This window comes from Meleagris gallopavo, chromosome 30, assembly GCF_905368555.1.
Source record: "Meleagris gallopavo chromosome 30, MGAL_WU_HG_1.1, whole genome shotgun sequence".
Taxonomy (NCBI): Eukaryota; Metazoa; Chordata; class Aves; order Galliformes; family Phasianidae; genus Meleagris; species Meleagris gallopavo.
In genome coordinates, this window is record NC_139433.1 from 4389665 (window position 1) to 4411680 (window position 22016).

The 22016-nt window shown below is 40.8% G+C and overlaps 1 protein-coding gene across 5 annotated transcripts in view; it reads left to right on the forward strand.

Annotated features, from left to right (window-relative positions):
- EPS15L1 (epidermal growth factor receptor pathway substrate 15 like 1) overlaps positions 1-21729 on the forward strand; it is a 37819-nt gene extending 16090 nt beyond the window's left edge. For 4 of the 5 annotated variants that reach the window (XM_085211565.1, XM_085211566.1, XM_085211567.1 and 1 more), the window contains 6 exons: positions 263-399; positions 732-792; positions 1003-1085; positions 2359-2491; positions 12031-12236; positions 16558-21729. In XM_085211565.1, coding sequence (XP_085067691.1) covers positions 263-399; positions 732-792; positions 1003-1085; positions 2359-2491; positions 12031-12236; positions 16558-16704 — 767 coding nt within the window. In that variant the 3' untranslated portion in view covers positions 16705-21729. The remainder of the gene's footprint in view (positions 1-262; positions 400-731; positions 793-1002; positions 1086-2358; positions 2492-12030; positions 12237-16557) is intronic. The other variant, XM_085211568.1, reaches the window with a different exon arrangement.
- The last annotated feature ends 287 nt before the right edge of the window (positions 21730-22016 follow it).

The window sequence follows — 22016 nt, forward strand, 5'->3', positions numbered from 1 at the left end:
TGAGTGAAGTCTGTAACCTTGTCAGATATTCACCGAAAATGTGTACTTGTTGCAACTTAATACCCAGAACAGAGAGTATCTGGAAGTTTGTTGGTTTGCCATGTGTTTTTTTGTTTGTTTTTGTTGGTGGCTGTTTCGTTTGTTTTCTAGTAAAAAAAAAAATCAGTGAGTATGAGGTCGAATGAAAAATGGTTCATTATTGACACTCCTTGTTCTAACCACTAGGTGCTACATTCTATTTACCTTTTAATACTCCTTCTAGATCCTTTTGGAGGTGATCCATTTAAGGAAAGTGATCCGTTTCGTAGTTCTGCCCCTGAGGATTTCTTCAAGAAACAGGTGAAGAGTGACCCGTTCACATCAGATCCGTTCACAAAGCCCTCCACTTTACCCTCAAAGGTCAGTGATTTATACTTTATACTTAATTTAATCACAGTAGTTTGCTTTTCTGAATGCTTCTGAGTGTAATTTCTTATTTTGCCCTAGGAACTAATACTGATTGTATTTGTGTGATATGCTTTTCACTTGAATGTGTTTTGGTTTCATTCAGTGTTGTCAGTAGCCAAATACTGTATTTCATCTGCTCATTTGATTTTATCCCATTGTATGTCCATTAAACAGAGCGATCTGAAACTGGAAATAATTTGTCCTAAAGCAGTAGATATTGATGTGCATAGAAAGAGAAGTGTGCAGTACAGCACAACAGTAATTACATGTCTGTTCTTATTTAGCCTGACCCCTTTGAAAGCAGTGATCCTTTTACCTCTTCCAGTGTCTCTTCAAAAGGTCCAGGTAAGAAGAAAACTACAGTTTGCTCTTTTTTTTTTTTTTCCTAACCAACTGATAGAAAGCATATTGCTCTTTGCAGTTTTCTCATAACATCACATGACAGGGAAAAATGCAAGTGTTGTTTAATCACCTACCTGGTGTCCTGCTTTTTCACAATAAGCTCTTAAAAATTCTCGTGTATAATTTTAGTTATTTCTTCCATACCTGTTACAGATCCGTTTGGAACATTGGATCCATTTGGAAGTGGAGCTTTCAGTAGTGGTGAAGGATTTGCAGACTTCAGTCAGATGTCAAAGGTAAAGATTATGAGGAAAGCAAATGCGCTCTTAAAAAAATTCCTTGAATGTTTTTGAAGTTTTTTCTGCTGTTCTTATTTTGATCAGTCTCAACAATTCCTTAGCAAAATACCTTCCATCCATCTCAGTATGGAAAAGTTCTAATCAAGACCATAGATTCAGGAGGGGGAAATCAGTTTCTACACACATTCTCAAGTACCAGTAGAACAAAAGAAGTAACATTTATTTTTCACTTGCAGTCAAAGGTAGTTGCTCCAGATAATGGAAGGCAGGGGCAGCAATGTATTGTTATGTTTGCTTTGGTACTGACTGCATTTCTCATGGCATTCTAACTTGTTCTTAAACTTCTCCATAAGTATAGGGAACCAGAGTAGGGTAGAAAACATGTGCTGACATTCACAGCATTTAACAAGATTGCTATTTTTTGGTTTATTGTTATAAACAGAGTGTATATATAATGTATTCCTAGTTGTATGTCCTTACCTCCTAATCTGGGTAGTAGTCAGTCTGCTGTTGGTTTTGTGAGTCTGACTTTGGAATTTGCAGTTAAGTTTTTGTCGTTTCTGTTTTTGTGAGGTTGATAGATCAGTAGGTGGCAGCAGCCCTCACCAATCCCGAAGTGTTTGTTTTGGGTTGGAAGTTTTGGTGGCTGTTAGCTTTTAGCTTTGCCTACAAAGCATTCTTTTTTATTTCAGGATAGATTTTCCTGCATGGTGCAGTTTGTTGTGCCATTTTTCATCATTAAGAGAGCCTTTCACAAAAAACAGCCGAATATATGCAGTATGTTAAAACAATGCATTTTTAGAATTTTCCAAGATTTTACAAAAAATACAAATAGATGTAACTTAAGTAAAGCTTGGAAGAAAAGCTGCCCATTCTACAATCTGTCATATTTTCACAGTTACTACTTTGTTTCACGGTTCTGATTTGTCATAGAGTGAAGGCTCTGCTGTAGTGTGAATGTTCATTGCTAAATAATAAAAAGGAGTTCTACTTCCTTTTATTTTTCTCAGCTTTTTGCTGGGGTAAAAGTTTGAGAAGCACTTAAGTGATTAAGAGCACAGCTGCCCTTTATTATTTGTGCTGTTAGACAAAGTATTGGCACCTCTGACGGTGGGTATTAGCATCTTGTGCTGCTGACATTAACCAAAATTGAGGACGGATTTACAGAATTGGAGTTGACACTTTTCAGTGGGTTAACTTAGAACCTTTGCAAAACAGCAAGGTATTCTGCAGTGCGCTTACATTCTTTTTTCTTTTTTTTCTGTTGCAGTCAGTAGCTTCAGACCCCTTCACCTCCTCTTTTGGAGGAATGGGATTCTCAGATGACCCTTTCAAAAGCAAATCAGACACACCAGCATTACCACCGAAGAAAAATGTCCCTCCACGACCCAAGCCACCCAGTGGTAAGGAGGTTTTATTTTTAATAACCAGTTCCCCCAGTTTATTACTGTATATTCCCCCAATATATTACTGTGAAATAAGGGCAGGTTGTCAGTTTTCTATCTTAATATTTTACATTTTGACTATGGAAGAAGGTGCGAGATTGTGAGCAGATTGGCAGGAATTGTCAATAAACCAGAGTGAAACTGATTGGAAATTCAATCTCCCTCCCTAGAGCTGATCTTTTTAAAAAGCTGATTTTTAAAAACATTCAGATACCAGTGAAACTGTTTCAAGAACTGAAGCCACTTTAGAGCTGTTAGTTTCAGGTCTACTTTTAACAGCAGCAGAATAGTTCAGTTAATATTAGCAGTGAACGTTTAGTCAGCTTACCTGGAAAAAAAAAAAAGGAGGTCTGGATTCTGTATTTGAATAGACCCATAATTCTGCAGTAAACATGGGTCAGTGTTCAGAATTTGAAAGGTGTTTATCTTTCTACTTGTCTGCTAGTAATTCTACTGAAGATTGTCTACCTTTCAACTGCTGTGTTTTGGAGAAAAGCGTGCACCAGCACCCATCCTGTTTACAACAAATACTGTTGATCTGACCAGTTGTGCTAGAATTAGATTCTTGGAGAACATGAAAAGTGCTTTCTATTACAGAGATATCCCATAGATTAATCGAAGGTTTGCAAAATACTGTTTAATAGAACAGATACAAGCATACCATTGCTACAACATTAGATTACAAACAGAAGAAGTATTAAAGCTGAAGGTAATCTTTTTTTTCATGAAAGAGTCAAACAAGTACTAAATACACCTATGTTATTTCTTTAATGTGGTTTCTTTATGTTACTTCTTCAAAACATGAACGCTCCTAGCAAATACACTTTGCAGAAATGGGCAATGCATTTCACAGGGCTGACTTACATGCATGTTTTTTTTTACTGTTGTATTTGTCTGTCTTCTTATTCCCTCTTTTGTGTATACTGAAGAATTTTGGACACATTGCTTTAATAATTTGCTTTGAATGTAGATGTGTGCACTCAGCCTTTGATCAGTCTTTTCAAGAATCTTGTTTAAATGTGTAATTTTCCCTCTTGTTGTGAGACACAAGATTTGTAAGGTTCCACTGCTCTACCCAAAGCAAGTGTTGTTATGATAAAATAGACAAGGAGGAAACAAAGCAGGTTTTTTTTTTAAAGCAAACGAACCTCATGTGCTTATGCAGTTATACTCCTCCCTTCCTTCCACACTAAAGCAATCTTCAGCGGTTACTTAAAGCATGAGAAATTTTATAGTAATATACTGCGATTTGAGCATGAGATAGAAGCACACGAATGTGTGTTAGAAATGGGAACACTGCTCAGAAAACAACAAAAAAGAAACTTCCGTTGTTTCTTACCTTTCTCATTGGTCTGCTTAATTAAAAAAAAAAAGTATGTGATAAAGATCTTGCTGAAGGATGAATAAATGCCAGTTATTAGCAGCCAAATCTGTAGGTTGCTTTTCTGCTCCCAGTTCATACTTGCTTTTGTAAAACTTCTTGCTTTTGAAAATGGCTTGTGAGGCTTGCTTGTCTTTTGTTAGGTCAGCTGCAATAGAGGTCTGACAGAAAGCTTTACTTGTTCTCAGTGCTCTAAAATCAAGTAGGAGCTACTAATTGATGTTTTTGCAGAGCATTAAAAGTTGCTTGATTTCCTAAAGCAGTAGTTAGCAACTTTCAAAGTTCTCTAGGGCTTATGTGACATGCAAACATGAGCTCATCTGTCTGTTGGAGCTACTGCAGGTTGTTCTGGATTATCAGAACATGGCCAAGGTATGCCATAGTTTCCCTTCTTGCCCATATCTCTGTATCTTGCCCAAAAAACAAGGAGTTGTGCCTCAGTTGTTATTTCTTCATGAAAATGGTGCAAACTTTTGGAACTGAGCACAGGGTCAGGGAGATGCTTCAGGTACAGCCTCTGTTGGCCTCTTGATGAAGGGTCCTCACCTGTACCTGCACAAACCTGCAAAAGGAGTGTGTTGTTCAGATTAGCTGCTCTCAAATAAGGGCTCTAGGGATGCTTTTCATGCTGTGCTTAAGAGAACTTCTCAGTTGGGGCAGCTTTGTCAGCAGCAGAGTTTCAGTGGGTAACGTTTCAGCATAGAAAGTCCAACCTGTAAACTGAAAGATTGGTTGTTTTTCTTCTCTTACTGTTTTTCTGTAGTTGGTGTTTTTTTTCAAAGCTTGGACATTGAGAAGCAGCAGTGATCTGATTGCTGTTGGCAGATACTTCTGTTCGCAGCTGTCTGTGGTTCTTATCTAGAAAGGATAGGCAAGCACTTGCTGTGTGGCATGGCTGAGACACCCTTGAGATCCGTATCTTTCCCTTCTCAAAAACTAAGGTTAGGAGAGGGGTTAACAATCATGAGAGTATTTCCTTAAAGCTGTATCTTAGGCTGAATCTCAGGCTTACAGTTATGTTCTTCACAAATCACTTTCCTTCTTCTTCACCCTTTTTTGAACCAAGGTCTTCAAGATATCTCAGATGTTGCTCAGTCTTAAACTGATCTTTGGTCCAAGAGAAATCTCATACGTTTGTTTTTTTGATTAAATGCTCTTTTGTGCCTTTTCAGCATAAGTGCAGTCTTTTAAGGAGAGTTGGAGGTTAATAAATCACTGTAAAAAAACGAAGGCAAGGAGATGACAAGGAAGAGAGGTATTTTAGAGCCACGAGCCTGTACAGGTGTACATCACAGCTCCAACACAGCTTTGTTACATACACAGATTTGAAAAATCTGTCCCTTACCTGGGTTAAGATTCTTCTTGGGCTGAGGGAGATCAGCTAAGAGAAAGCTCTTTAGCTGCTCTGACCAGACTGTTCTAATAAAAGTCACCCGGGGAATATGTGCATGCTCTTTTTCTTCAGGAATGCATTTGCAGTCCACAAAGTTCCTAATGGACATTAGGTTTAGTACAGCCCCGCTGGGAGCAGGCTGAAGTAATTTGATGTTCACCAGGTGGTACTGGACAAACCAAAGGGTTTGTTTCTGAGAAAAATGAAAGTTTTCCAGTATTTATTGATGCTGAGTTTTAATAATGCTCAAAAAGCACAGAAAAAGTTATCCAGATTGAAGCAGTACTGTGCTCTGCATAGTGAGCTGCGCATTCCTCTTCTCCTTCGCCTGTTAACTGAAAAACAAGGCAAGATTAATTATTGCTAGTATTAAGAAAAATAATGGTGTGTTTTTACACACTGAATAGAGGTGCCCTGTGACAGGGATCTGAATCCCAAAGCAAGTTATTTTCTCATGCTGTCACAAAAACTAACTGGAGTTGTGTAGATTTAGAAAATGTATTTTCCGTCGTAAAGCATTCCATGTATTAACCTGCTCTGCTCACGTATTTCTCTTACTGGATTTCAGACTTTGTAGAACTGTTGTGTAATTAAGGGTAAATAGTCAGAAAGAGATGATACACTGAAACCTGGCAGTTGAAATAGTCTTAGGAGGTTCTCACAGTTAACAATTATGTTTTCTGCCCTGAGCTGCAGATTGGAATCAGTCAGAGCTCACCGCTAACTAGTTTCTAGGTAAAAGTTGTTGATTACAAAAAGAGAGAAACAGATTTTTTTTTTTCTTTTTTCTTTTTTCTTTTTTTTTTTAAAGTACAGGAAGCTGCTGTGTGGGTGTCAGTGATTGGGTTATAAGTAAAATTCAATGCTCTAGTGCTTTGATCGTGGGACCCAGTGCATTTGCCCCACCCTTACCCACTTCCTTTAAATGCAGCACCATGCATTCCACATTGCGGTTATAGCAGTACTGTTAACCAGTGATATTAGTGGAAGAACCTTCACCACTAACCAGTGTGTAACCTTCAACCTCTTCTAAATTTTTATTGCCTGCTTATAGTGGTTTTGACCTTTTTAACCTTGAAAGAATATAAAGTCCTAAACACGCAGCAGGAAGGCGCGCTTTGTGATTTCAGTCTGTTTTCTTCTTGAAATTGTTATTTGATAAAAGGGTTGTTTTGATCAGTCTAGCTTTTTTCAACCTGTGTACATTTTGCAATTTATTTCGTATAGATTGAATATCAGTGGCTAGCAGAGATGGTTGGTATTGTATTAATAAGTGAGTACTTCACTGATGATGTACTTCAAAGAATTAAGTTTTTCTCTGGAATACCAAAAGATAAATAGCAGAAAAAAACATCATCACTGGGAATTCAAAGGGCTAAGCATTACATTCGTTCCATGTAAAAAAGGGATGTGTAGGTTCACTTTCCTGCTATTTGAAGTTCAGGTATTAAAATAAATTGTAGTGGGAAGCTGTTGTCCCAGACTGCACGCAGTCCTTCATCAAAGGAGCTGGGCTTTGTTTTTTGATCCATTTATTCGTTGTAGCTCTGAGGTATTATGGAAAATGAATTTATAGGTTGGCATTTCAGAGGTTAGTGGTTAACACCTCTGCCTTCGAGTTAAGGGCTTCGATTCCATTCTCACATGGGTTTTATGACAGGTAGTGCTTTCGAAATGTCGAAATATTGCAAAAAATGTTGAGAGGATGGAAAAGGGGACAAACTAGCCTTGCTTAAATTAGTGAGTGTGGTTCTCATCCTGCAGAGATGCCCCACTTGTGTGGAGTCCCAGGTAAAAAGAAATGGTATCTAAATCTGCTGAAAAGGGGTGGTAGTCTGTAAGGTCTAGTTAAGGTCCATTAAGAACTGTTGAGTACTGTGAAAACTGATAGCTGTGATGCATGCAGCAGCCCATCATCTACAGAAATAAGTGCCTGGTTTGGGGCGAGGATGCTTCACCCTCTCCTCACAAGTGTAGTTGCCATAGAAGGTTATTAGTCCAGAAGGAGCTTGGAATGGAAGCAGGAATACTGTCGTGGGCCTCAGAAGGTAAATTTAACATTCATCTGCCACTGAGCGATCGTGACTGAGAAGGTACACTGAAAGAAAAGAGCCTGAGGGCAGTTTGACTTTGGTGAGTAGGTTCTGTAGTGAGCAGATACCCAATGTGCACAACTTCAGGCTTGGCTGGACTACAGTTGTCTGACTGGAAGCTTTCCAATAGGTTTACAGCATGGGACTTCTTGTGCAGCCCTGAATGATGCTGGATGCCCTGCAGCTGCGTGTGCATGCTCAGTGCACGGGTGGAGAGGCAGTGCAGCAGCAGTGTTTGTGCAGCCCTGTGCCACTGCTGCCTTCCTTTGTATTTGATGCTTCCTCCTCCTTTATGTCAATGATAAATATAGGTTTTTTTTATGTGTCACTTCTCTAAACTTAAGGCATTTTATGGTTTGACTGATTTTACAGTTTTAGACTTATTTTTCATCCTTAAAGCAGCATGAAAGCACTGTCAGTTCACATGTATGTGGATTTCTTATTAGCAGCACTGAGGAAAGAAAGGAGTGAGATCTTTGCTGCTTTCTGGGTTGCACATCTCAGTGTCTTTGTGTCCTCCATGGCTCCTGCACTGTGTCCTCCATGGCTCAGCTAGACGAAATGCAGTCTGCACTGCTTGTTCAGTATCTCAGTGTAAAAGAACTTGCAAAGCAAAGCCTGGATGCTTTGTGTGCCTTTACTGACTGCGTTTCTTAAAAGCAAATCTTGTCTTGTGAGCAGGTGGTGCTAAGCACATCACCTATTTGTGGGCACTTTTTGACCTGCATCATGTGCTACATTCCCAGTATATGAATTTGCATAGAGATTTTCTGTATGTATGCAGTGCATTAGGTAAAAGGAGAAAGAAGCCATGCTAGGTACAGCAGATTTAATCAGGAGTTAGAAACGAATGAAAGAAATTTGTTAAGCATTTAGTTGTACCAGAGGGGAAAAAATCCCTCGCACTTTAACTTTTATTTTAAATTGCATGGGCATAGTCAAGTCATGGATCAGCTTTGTTCTGAAGGGGAGCACAGAGTTCTGCTGCTCGTTGCACGGTCACAGCAGCGTTCTGGTTGTTTCTAAGTGGCACTGCACACCTGTTTCCGTAGAGCTCCTTCAGTCCCGAGGTTACCCACGAGCAGCACGCTGCCCATACACCTTTATTTTTTCCTCAGCTGCAGCTGGCTGTGAAAAATTCAGCCTCAAAGTTTGTGAGCAACAGGGAGACTTTTGTTTTCGTGCCTTCTAGAAGACCTGACAGTTGTGTTAGAATAAAAGCATCCCGTGTTGTTTAGGACAAATGACTCATGGGTGGAGCACCTGCCCCAGCCACAAACTAAAAATTCCATTCACGCTTTGATTCTGTTTGTGCTGATCTCTCACAATAAAGATATTTCAGTACCGATTTTGAAGCAGGTTGTTTAGAGTCTGTTTCAGAACAGATCGTTAGTATGTAGTGATTTTTCTTCAAACCTCTCTTTCCAGAAGTTGTAAGATCATTTCTCCCAAGCTAAGACAGGCAGGGTTGCTGCCTGGCAGGGGGAGAATTTTGCAAATACTAAGCAAAAACACTTCAGGGGGGTTTTGCATAGGAAAAAATCTTACTTCTGTGACTAAAAATATATATTGTGAATCTGTGTGAACAGAAAGTTGAGTTGGAAACACAGTGAAGAAATAGCCCTCGTTGAGGACAAATACTTTGAGTATTCTGTAGAAAATTGGTTTTAATTTGATTTTCAGAATAATTCGAGGGCGGTAATATTTTTCTGTAAATCCTTAAAGCTCACAGTTTTGTTGTGCATCGGGGGAAGGGCTGGCTGGCTTAGCAGCGTGTTGAGAAGTGTGCTGAGTAAGATGGGAATGTAGATAGGTTTGGTGGAGCGCCAAGGAGAGGTGCGGGGGAGGCACCTCTCAGCCTCTGAACTTTTGCAGAGTAACACCTTCTCCAGCTCTTACAGCTGGGTGAGGAACCTGGCATTGCTCGTCTGGTGTAACTGCACGTGTGGGCTTTGCTCAGTGTCACTGTGAGTCCTGCAGAGCGTGGCTCTGACTTGCTGGGGCAGATCTGTCACCTAGGATCGCTCCTAGGGAAGGAGCGCTGTGCAGAGCTGAAGGAATGCGGCGGCAGCTCTGCCTCGCTGGCCTGGCAGTGCGAGTGATGCAGTCTGTGAGCAACTGCTGCAGAACAGCCAGCCTCTTCCAAACAGCGCTGGGATCATCCTCGAAACGTGGGATGTCGTGAAAACTGTGTTTAATGGCCGCACGGTCCATGTCTTATCGGTCAGTGAGTGAAGTTCTCTAATTGCGTTCTACTGGTGAGAAATTGTTTGCCTTGAACGATAGATCTCAGCCCTAAATTTTGCTCTTGGGTATGAAATTAGATAAAGCCTTTGCATGGGTGGAGTTCAGTACAAGTTAACAGCATTTGCTGTGGTAAACCATTTTGTTCATCATCTCTTTTTGCTGAAGTGAGCCCTCGGTGTGGTTTGGGTGCACCACTTGGGTAACTGCTGAAACTGCTGTGGTTTCAGAATAGGACCTGTTTTGCTTTTTTCTGAACTTTTTTCCCCTGAAACTATTAGCAGAAAAATCAAACAAGTAAGGGTTACAACTGTTTGCCCATGCTTTCATATTGCCATCCCTCAAAAATGTTAAACGGTATTTTTCAGAGTACAGTATATTAATTGCTGTTAGTTACTACCTGCAGTGTATTTTGCACTATTACAATTTTACCAAAGTCCTTCTGTTCAGTTGGTGACGTTTTAATGTGATGCTGGCATTCTTGCTTTACATTATAGAAATATTTAACCCACACGAAAATACAGAAAACTTGTCAAAATGTCCTCGCTGCACTGGGGGATTCACATCTGGCCTCAGCCTGCAATGATGTGCTGTAAGAAGGAGAACTCTTGTCATTACTACCAATCTGTGGCCAGTAAGTTGGTAGATTTGAACATCTAACTAAGCATCTAGCCAAATAAACTTCTGCTAGCCTCACAGCCATGCTTGCTGAGCTCTGCAGGATCAAACAAGCTGTAAGCAACAGAGGGAGAATGAAAGAGGGCTCACTGAGGCTCTTGAGTGCTCAGATTGGCTTATTCAGCATGGGCACTGCCCTTAGTTCCTCTGCAAGAAATAATCTTGATTTTATAGAGGCTGCCCTGTTCAAGTTCTTCCTTAGAATCACAAAATTATTTTTCAGTGCTCGAAAACTGAAGAAAATGACAGTGAGGGCATGAAATGAATTTTTTCTGTATTATCAAGAGTCACGGTAGTATTCGCAGTGACATTAGTCCAGTGATCTGTCCTGAAGATGAAGCACAAGAAACCCCGATGTTCTCTGTTTGTGTTCTGAAACCACTAGGGGCTTTGTGCAAAACATTAAACAGGCCACCTAGAAAAAAACAGGTTTGCTGAGCAAATAATGTTGCAAAACCTGCGTTCGTATTAACAGTCACCGATTCCACAAAGGGGTTTCAGCAACAGAAGGTTTAACCTATGAGAAGAGCAGCTGAAAGCAGAGCAGTTTTTCCCTTTGTCCATCAGATCTGGTGTGGGACAACGTAGGGTGAAGGACAGTGGGAAGATGCAGACACCCCCCCTGGTTCTGTTCAGTGTAAGCAGCTCGTGATGTTTCTGAGCACCTACCACTGACTGGAAGTACCTTCTGAAAGATGCCAGGCTGTGTCTCAAACATGGCAAGTCCACACTGCAAAATCTGCATTTTCAGCTCAGTTCCTTGTTTCTCTGTGATGAGTATCCTGATGTGAATAAAAAAGATTCTCATTAAATTGTAGTCCAGAGAATTGGAAGCTTATATTAACGTAAATAGGGCATGTAATTCAGGTTATTGTGCTAATAGGGTGTGTGATTCAGGTTATTTTGAGAGAAGTGGTCACTGTCATTTCTCTTAAAGCTCTTTCCAGATTTTGCCTTATTGTTCCTTGAGTACATTATCATCATGGCTGACAGTTTTCTGACCTCTTGGTCGAATCACTAAAAATAGAGTTCATTTCAAAGGGAATTTAACCACTGAGATTCTAATTAGAAGAACTAAAATAGACAGCTGTTGTTTATGAGCACACACAGCAGTTCCCATTATGGGGGTGTATGAACAAGAAGTCACCTACAAAAAGAGGGTTGCACAGCAGGCACCCCCCAGCAAGGAGATTTAATTATTGCACTCTTTTCTGTTGTAAGCAGTTGTAGAAGTGTGAGTCAGTTCCAGGAAAAAAACCAGCACATACATTCTGTATAGCCACAGACAAGTTACTGTTTAGTTCTTCTTAACACAATTAATTGTTTTAGTGGTATAAATGTCCGTGTGTTCTGCCTTTTATAGAATCCCAAACAAACTGAAATGTCTCTATTCTTGGAAAATGAACTGAAGTCGTGCTTGTTGAGTTCTTCTGATCAGGTGTCTTCATGCTGGGTTTCATCGTTTAAAATCTTGATGGTATTAATATTGCATTTGTAAGAAAGATAAATCTATTTAAATAAAACAGCTGTCAGAGGTGAATTGCACTGAGAAATGAGTACTATTGGATTTGGTTAAGTTTTAAACCACCCAGGAAGAGTGGATGATACTAAAGTACATCACAGCAGTTTCCTATTTAAGGGATTTGCATTGTCCATGGTAAGTAACTTCTCTTTTTCTCCTTTTTTTTTTTTTTCCTGAACTTTCCAGGTAAAAGCACTCCTGTAAGCCACCTTGGGTCTTCAGATTTTCCCAAGCCCCATGATCCATTCCAGCCATTTGGGGCTGACAGCAGTGACCCGTTTCAGAGTAAAAAGGGGTTTGGGGACCCATTTAGTGGAAAAGATCCATTTGCTCCCTCCTCTTCAAGTAAAACTTCTAAAGACTCTTCCTTGGGGTTTGCAGACTTCAGCTCTGTAAGTTAAGTTCATTGTCTCTGAGCAAACCACTTTCTGCTCTGCTTGCAGCAATCTATTGGGTTTTTGTTTTAACTGCAAACCTACTGTTCACTGGCTTCTGTCTCTTAGTACCTTCATGCTGTCCTCGTTGTTTTTGTATTAATTCTTCTGTAATAAAAAGGCATTATTTCAATAAAAAAAAATAATTTGAGTTTCATACTAAATTTTGAAGGATTTACTTGCATTTAAATTATTTTAGTACAGTGTGCCTTTACTCACAAACTCTTTGTAGCAGAATCTGTGTATTGTTTTTGTTGCATGGAGGCTATTTTGTAAATTGATTTTTGGGAGCCAATGATGTACAGATTCAAAAACAATTGCTGAAGACATTTATATAGCAATCTCACCATATCCTGAGAAGTGAATCCTTACAGGGAAAGGTTCCCTGAAGTATTTGTATTTGTTATGAAAAAACCCTGACAATCCTGTCACAATGTTTGCTGTGTACAATGGAATGTGATTGTAAGGATATATATACAAGACAGAGACTGCAAATTTAGCTGTTGAATTTTGTTCCTATGAATGATATTGTAGAAAAGCCCTTGTTAGACAAAGAAGACAGAGTTGCTATGTAGAACCAACAAGCAGCTTCCATATTGCAATCCAAAAGCAGTATCTGAAGGTTTGGAAGTGAAGCCAAGAACCTGGTCATAAAAAACCCGGGTTCCTGAGAGCCTTTGGTTTCCGTGCTGGCACTTCTGTTACTGGATTGGAAGTCACTGTAAATATAGTAGTAGCGTGGTTCTTACTGCTTCCACAGTAGGTAGAAATCTGTTCCATTCGCAGCATCAGGTTTCTTCCTTCTTTCATGTGTTTCTGTTCTGTCACGTTGCCATGCAGTGAAATTGCCAGTTTAATCCCCGATGGGCACAGTTTGGTGTTCAGCGAGTGGAGATCTTTAAGCTGAACCTTTCAGGTTGCTTGTTTTTTAATGTTTTCCCCTGATTATTAGATAATAGTAAATGTGTGTCACTTTCCTATTTGATATTGTCAGTTGAGGTCACCTGTGCATACGTTTAGCTGGCCTCAGTGCTTTAATTTATCTGTGAAACTGAAGACGTCCAAGTTGAAGATATTCTGTATGCTTTACCACAGTTAGTCTTAGCTTGTTGAATTTCATGCACAGTTAAGTTCTGTGATTGTATACAAAATGGTGACATTTTTAATAAAAATAAGACGCAAAACTTGCTTTATCTGAAATTTCTTGACCACCACTTAGCTTCATCCTTGAAAGAGAGACAAGGAATGAAATGGAATCACTGTTCCTCAGCTGTTGTCTTACTTACAGACTGCATTTCTTATGTTAAAAGTGTGGCTCACACTAATGGAAGGTACTGAACAATTAACCACAGCGGGTGCTCCCCATCCCAGTGGCTGCTCTAGCACTTAATTCGCTGTGCCATCGAGTTCCCAGCAGAGGAGATTTACTGAAAGCTGAGGAAAGGTAGAAGTGAGATCAGGAGTAGCAGCCCCTTACTGTTAGGTGGCACTTCACCCAATAAAACTGAAAATTGAGTGATTTTGTGAGTGGCTCTCTACTGTTATAAGAAAAAAAGAAGTTAACTGAATGGGACAGCTTCCCTGATCCTTTTGGTGTTTGTTTTTTGTTTGCCTTGCACACGACTGTGGTGCTACAACTGATGCTCGTTACCTGGCAGTCAGGAAGAGCATTCTGCTTGTCTTCAACTGATCCTTGGAAACTTTGCCATTTTCCTTACAGAAGGTGTTCTGACACACAGTTCAAGTCTGTGGAACCTGAGAGCAGTCCCGTGTTGGTTTGAATGATGGAATAACCTGGCTGTTATTTGGAATTCTTTACTGTTGTAAAGAAATAATTTGTTGGCCATGGCACGCACCATTTAAGGATGTTCTCATTGCATTCTCAGCTTTTCCACTGACACTAAATTCGACTCTTTGGAGCAAACTGAAGTATTTTGGTAGCTTGTGTTTCAGGTGTTTCTATGTTCCAGCTTCAATTTACAGATCAACAAGAAAAACCAATCCATCAGCCTGCAGAAAGCAATTAAATTTCCAAAAAAACCACAGCATTTAGAAGCAAACTATTTTTCTTTTCTCATAATGTAAGCTGGTAATTTAGCAGACAAACAGCTGTAGCTTTTTCTGTGTGTATTTGATCAGTTTTGCCACAGTCTGCTGTTTTCCTCATTCATGCATTGGGTCTGACTGTACTTCTGCAAAAAATAATAATAATAGTTTTTATGAAAGGAGAGTCGTGTTACGTGTTTTTAGACTTGAAACCTGGACTTATACAAAAAAGTTATCTAAAATGATATGTCACTGAGTTCCATGGGCTCTTTATGAGCCATCTGTGCAGAAGGAGTCGTGTAAACCATCTCACCATCTGATGGCCAGCATTACGCCCCTGAGCATTTAAATTTGCATTAACTCTGTGATAAGGCATAGCCAGCTTTTTACTCAGCCCCTTCATGGAAATAGAAGCTGCGCATTGTAAACAAGTCAGAGATTGCACTGTCAGATCCTTGGAAGACCTATCCAAAGATGCAAGCTGCAGGGGTGCAGCTGTTCTCAGCATTATTAAGAAATGCACGTATTAATAAGACACCTGAAGGGAGTTTGACCAAAGCTTATTGTATTTCTGGTAAAGAGTAACTGTTACTCGCAGTCATTCCAGCTGTAGGATATTCTTTTTTTTGAGTCTGTGGGATATATGGAGAAGTCCTACTTCCATTGGAGTCTCTGCACTGTATGTTGAAAAAAGTCTACTTAAAATCTTAGTGAGCGCTGGAATCTTACCTCTCCCTGAACGTACTTAAATGAGAGCTGCCAGTAGGATGGGTATCTTTAAAAGTGAAACATTACAGGTGTGTGGGACTTTCATAGGACGTCAGTGAATGGAAAAGTCCTCACGTGCATTCCCATGGCACTGAAAGCTGAAGCAGCGTTTGAAGAGAAGTGTTTAATTAGTCCTCTTCTTTTTTTTCTCCATCAAATCGTCTTGATTTTGCACATAAAGTGAGGAACTGAGCATCCAGAAGCATCCAGATAAAGCATAATTGAAATAGAGTACATGAGAATTGGGCTTATAAATACAGATAGTAGCATTTATTTAGAACTATGGATTGTAGGTGCAGTGCAGAATGGAAAAGGTGGAGGTGATGCCCTCGAGGTGTGCAGTGAGGTGTGGGTCTGTGCTGTAATCAGTGCAGAGCTGCAGGTTGGTCAGGAAGGAGCAGCCCTGCGCGGTGCATCGCTGTCTTCAGTTATGGTGCTGTGGACCACGGGGCAATTTTTGCAGTGTATTTTCAGCTGAAATTAAACCACCACATTCCATGGCCTTCTCTCTCCTCCCCTTCCTAAAAAACATAAAAAGTTTTCCTGAACGTTCAGAAAAAAAGCATTAAAAAGCAAGCTTTGGAAGCGGGATATAATGGCTGTAATGCTGATATTCACATGCAGCTCTGCCAACACTTCTGCTGGCTTCACCCTCTTCAGCAAATGCTCAAATTCAACAAAAGGAAATGATACTGTCAGTTAGTATAGATGTAAATTATTATTTAAGTTATAGAATTATTTCAAGTATTTTCAAGTATTCATGCAGAAAATGGAAGCAAACCAAACTTCTGCATGTTCAGCAGCAAACGCCGTCACGTCGCTTCGGAGCGGTTCTGCTGTGGTGTATTTAAAAGCCTTTGGGGAAGCTCAGGCATTGGAAGCTGGATGTTAAAATGTGTTCTATTTCCTCAGTGTTTTCTGCTGAAGTGAAGTGGGTTCTCTGACATTGTTTCTTACTGGAAGAACTCTGCATGCGTTTTAGGAACAGTTACAGAAGCGCTTTTTGTAACTTCTGATTAGGTGATGAAACTTCTCCCGAGTAAGCAGTCTCCACGGTCATGATTAAAGCCCCTCAGCCTCGGCAGGAAATGCTACAATTAAGCAATGGAATTGCACAAGAATAAATAGTTCTTGGTTTTACCATCTAAAAGCTAACAAACGGAATTCTCTTAAGAATGGCTGAGGGTTGCGATGCTCCCATAGTGGCACCTGGGGGGTTTGGGGTGCAGGATGCACGGCTGGGTCTGTTCTGTGGGGGGAGGAGGAAGAGGTTGAGGAGAAAAAGGAAAGGATGAAGTGAGGAAAGCAGTGAGGGGATTTTTGTCTTGGTCCAGAAGGATTGCCTAAGACAGCTTGGTATACTTGATTCGCATACTTAATGAGTTTGGTTCATTGTATTTTTTAGATAATTTCCTCCGGCTTTTCTGCTGAATTTATTAATTCGTTTTCCATTTTCATTTTTTAGTTTGGAAATGAAGAGCAGCAGTTGGCTTGGGCAAAGCGTGAGAGCGAAAAAGCAGAGCAAGAAAGACTGGCTCGGCTGCGGAGACAGGAGCAAGAAGACCTGGAGTTGGCCATTGCGCTCAGTAAGGCCGACATGCCGAGCTCGTAGGGCTGCTGGGCTCCTCCCTGGCCGAGGGAACCTTTAAACGCGGCTTCACAAAGATCCTAAACTCCTGTTCTGTTGTGAAAATAATTCTAGTCACTTCAACTCCATACAGGACTGCCTGGTTCAATCCAGCTGGGCTCTGCGTAACATGCAGGAAATACTGTATTATATGTTCTAGGTAAAATTACTGCTTGTAAGGAACTTAACGGGATCTTAAGATACTGAAAACAAAGTCTCTTTGTCTTGAAGACAACGTTGCATATAGTAAAACTGCACCTTGTGAATCTGGCTTATTACCTGACTGGTTTTGGAGGCTGCAGTACAAATTTCAAAGAAAATGCTATAAGAAGATATTTATAGAATTAGCTTTCACTTGCTGAGTTTATTTAATTATTCCTGGTAGGCTGATGAGTGCTTATCTACGTCAAAGTCTTCAGCACAAATTCATTATTAGATGGTCCCTTTTTGTCCCGGATATATGGCCTTCATGAAGGAATCTGGCAATTTATATAGGATGGATACCAATATAGATAGTATCAAGTACTCCAAATTTAAGAATCGCTCCTCTGTGATTTAGGAGGTTTTCTTATTTAAACACTTGTTTGCATTGGATTTTAATCGTAGGTGACATTGTAAAAGATGGAGTTAATTGTTGTAGTAAGTTGGAGAAGTGATGGGTTGGCAATTGAGTGACCAGGTAAAATCTTGCTTTATCTCATATGCAGATGTGATTACGGACTGTGGTAAAAGTTTGAGTGCTTCTTTCGTATAGAATCAAACAACTGAATGCTCAGCAGGCTCCAGCTGAGTTCTGCCCCGCAGCTCATCGTAGGTTGGCTCCATTTGCCAGAGCATAGAGCATAATTCTGTCATCCCTCTGGTGCGTGTGAGAGCCTCTACCTCTGTTCCTTGAATTCCACCTGTCTTATTTATGGTGTTACAGATCAAATGTTGCTTAGCTGTGATAAGGCCAGGTTACTTGCAACACATTCATGCATAACTCGTGGAAGTCCTGTAGTCTGGATTGGCTGTAAAGTGTGGCTGAGGTACGGAGTGCTTCCTCCTGGTAAGGACAGCAATGTATTTCATGTCTGATTTAAATAAGTCCTTACAATAAATCCGTGAATTATTTGCTTACTAAAACTGCCTTTTCTGATAACCACAGGAATTCTAAGCTTCAGTTGTCTTCGCCTTGGACCCCCATGTCTAACAGTGCAGAAGGCGGGCGCTCGATGCTCTCTGTTCTTACGATGCAGCCTTTCTCTTGTAACGTTTTCTGGAAAATGTGCTGTTCCTTCACCCTCGTTGATGCAGTTACGTTTTTCTGCCCTCGCTTCCTTCCTTTCATTTTTCCTAACACAATGACAGTGCCTGCTTACTGAACGAAGGCAGTCTTTCCCCGTTCTGTTGTAACTGCCTTATTCTGGATGCTTTCCTTCTCAGAGATAATCAGATTGGATTATTTTAATCTTATTGGAGTTCTGAGTGCTGGTTGTCTGAGGTGCGAAGGGGTGAGTGCATGTTTGTGAGTGCATCCACACACGTGCACATCCATTCCTGTACACCTGCAGCAGTGCATCAGATGAAAGCCCATCTCAGTGTGCAGTGTTGGCGGTCGCAGTGCTGTGCTTTGTCTCCTGTGCTGCAAACTGTGAACCTTTAATTTGCCTCAGAAAGGGAGATGTTGCTCTGCATTACCAAAACAGCCACAGGACGACATCAGTACTTCTTTGGGTGAACCCATGTGAGCGCAGTGGGATTTCTAATCTTACAGAGTCTGATTTGAGATCCCTTCTCGTTTTTCTTTGTAGTATATCAGATTAAATGATCAAACGTATTAAAACATCAAGGCACTCTCTTTTCTGATGGTTTACAGGACTTAAAGCCTCTGAAAGCGAACTTGGTCTGTCTGTAGCTGACATGAGATCAAACTTGCTGTGAAAGAGTAATTTTCATAATTGAATGGCTGCAGTGTAGGAATCTCAGTGAAGTTAAGCAAATTGTATTTATGAGTGAGAGTCTCCTTTTCATTTTCTTTTGGGCACGAGTCTTTGTAGTGTCTCTTCTGCTGTAATAAAACCCTGTTTGTATGCAGTGCCATTACGGAAAGGAAAACCACTTTTGGATACTACTCGCATGATGTCACTCCAGTGGGACAGGGTGGATGAGCTGAACAGCTTGATTCATTGTCTGTGTTGTGTACCATAACGAGACTGTGCTGCTTTGTCAGTGCTCAGAAATATTGGCATTTATAATGCTTCTCAGGCAGGGATCGGTGTTTTCAAGTTGCTGAGCAGGAAGGCAGAAATGTGAATTAATCTAGCATTCCACATAGCATTAGAACTAATTGCTCATTTTCCTGTTTCCTTATGGACTCATTCTTCTTATTTGCTTTAATAAGGAACAGAAGATCAAGCAAATTAGCAAGGGCAGAATGTGTCCCCTCTGCACTGAGATCTTGTTACCTTCACTTTACTGAAACGCTTCTTACACAAAATTTGAGACACTGAAGTAGAGGAAAACATAGCTGTGATTTCTCCCTGTTGTGTATTTACTACAGCTTTCCACGTAGAAAAGATGATTTCCCACATTCTTCCCTTTTGCCTGTAACTGAGCATTTTGTATCATAACTGCACTTGATTTTCTAAGCCAAAAGCTTTTATGGCAAGACATTGATCTCATTCTTCCTCCAGAACGGTGAAATTTGAAGCACAAATAGGCCTTTTGCTATTTGGGCAGATACAACGTGTACAATGCAAGATACATAAAATGTGAGTATACGCAGTGCATATACAGTGTACATTTTGAGATCCGTATTATTAGTGTGTATATATATAGTGTAATAATAGTGTGTGTATATACTCTACATGCCCGCATACTGTGCCTAGTATATAGCTACTTGTGCTGTACATAAGATGTGTATATACAAGGGATATGTAGAATATGCATATATATTCTATATATTAACATTTGTGTGTATGTATTCTCCGTAGAGAGATGGACACAAATGAAATCTGTACAGAAACACAGATGAGATTATGGCCCTTAGAATTTCAAAGTTCTGGTGAAAGAAAAAGAAAAAAAGGAGGACTGACTGCTATGAGTAAATTTGTTTTGAGATTGCTGTCATTGGCATGAGAAGCTGTGCTCACTCATGGTGCCAAATGTCAGAGACCTGGCAGAAAGTTTGCGTCATCTGCGCGGGGTGTGAGCTCACATCCTTCAGGGTGTTTCAGCCCCACTTTTCAGTTGCTTTGCAGCGTAGGCTTAATTTCTGGTCTTCTTGCACGTGTGGGCCACGTGCTGTCTGTTTCTCAGGCCGAGGCCGTGATTTTTCTCTACATTTGCTTGTACTTTCTTTTTTTGTCTTCTCACCCTCCCACCCATTTAAGAAAACCCAACAAGGACTTGAAGGAGCGGTTTCTCCCCCCGCACACAGATCACACGTGGAAGTGCTGAGGTGAACAAAGTCTCCTCACCCCGTTCAGTTACACAAACTGCACTTCATGCTCACCTGGACTTCAGTTTCCTCCGTTTCCACCTGAGCTGCTCCTTCAGGAGGAACACCAGTGCGTTGGCTTTGGGGAAGGGATGGAGGCGATCCTACTTTCTTTTAGGACAAATGATTAGAGTGTGGTACGCTGAGCCAAACAAAGAGGTCAGTGAGCATTTGTAGCGGCACGTGTGTGTCGGGTGTGCAGTACTGTCCCGGCTGCAGTGACTCGTGGGAAGCCAGACGTCGCACACAGCACTGAGGAACAGCAGCTGCAGGGAAAGGCAGTTCCTCAGATGGAAGCTCTGCATGCAAGCACTGCGTGTAGGACAGGTGCTGAGTTACTGTGTGTTCCCTTACAGACCGGTGTGTTCACATCTGCTCCAGTGGTTGCCCTGCGACGTGGTCACACGCTCCTGTTGTAAAACACACCAGGCATTCTGCAGTAAAAGCAGATGCTCATTAAAGTTGTACTTCTGTAATACTGCCGTGTGGAGTGGTTTTGTGCTGGCCAACTTTTCCTTGTGAGATCTCTGCCCTATGAGGACCGTTTGTCCCCACTGTATTCAGTGCTCCCGGAGCTGTGGCTGAGTGTCACCTTTGTGTTCGTCTTTGAAATCTGTTGTTAGAAGTTCAGTAGGAATTATTTTGTCATCTTATGCTGAGAGATAATGCACTTTTCTTGGATTCTTCTTATAATCCTTTTGGGGTTACTATTTCTTCTTTAGCGTTTCTCCATTGAGAAGAGTATTTATTCTGTAGAACCACGGCCCAAGGAATTTTGGTCCAGGTAGAATCCTTGCTTTCCCGATGTGTAAGAGTTTGATTTCTGCCGCCTTCTGCATTTGATTCCTCCCTCTCAGGAATTCCACTTCTCTTTAATTCAGATGTTGGGTATCAGCTCTGTTAAAGTGATTTATCTGTGCTAATAACGTTCCAACCTCTTCCTACACCAGAGGAGCAGTGAAGCTGTTGTGTGTCAACCATTGCATCTCACCACAGACTCCGAAACAAACGTCTTTTCTTAGGAAGGAGTTTTGCTTGCAGTCTGGTGGAATTACAGACGATTTATTTTTAGAGTATGTTAGCTGTTACTCATTGACACACTTGTTTTATCGGTTGATATACTGCTCTTTTTACTTGAAAGTTTTATAAATAAAGCAAATAAAGCAAATGTGTTACAAAATGGAATTTTTCTTTTTGCAACTTCTGCTTTCCCCTCTAACTTCCAAAGTAAACTCCTGGGGAACGGGGTTCTGTCAGCTGTTAGCATACTGTGCTCTTTCTGGTGTCCCTTTCAGTATGATTTTCTTTAGCCTGACCTAAAAAGGGTGGAAACAAAGTGGAAACTGCAATGTTGACCTAAATTTGACTAATATCTCAAAAAATGTACATTATTGTAGTTATATTTATCTTTTGATGGTCGTAACGCATTGAAAGAAAAAATTTTAATTTTAACCCACTCGTGCTTATTGTTTAATATAATAAGAGAAATGTTATTGTTTAATATAATAAATGAGAAGTTACTTTTTGGAGCTCTGAGCCTTTGGCAATCTTTCTTTCTGGTGTCACACGCGTCGAGCTGACGAATCTCGCATCCAGCAGCCCCTCTTTGTGCCCATCCTTTCTCTTTCCCTGTCTGCCCTCGCCTCCCCGCTGTGTCGCAGCCACCTTCGGTCTGAGCTGAGCAGTCAGAAAAGCCAACGCTGCGCCCTCCCCAAAGCAGTGGTGGTGCTGCAGTGCTGAGCATCCCGGCTGGCCGCGCTGGGAGGGCTCTGAGCTCAGCAGGGATGAACTCCTCCTGCTCAGTGGAAAAACACAC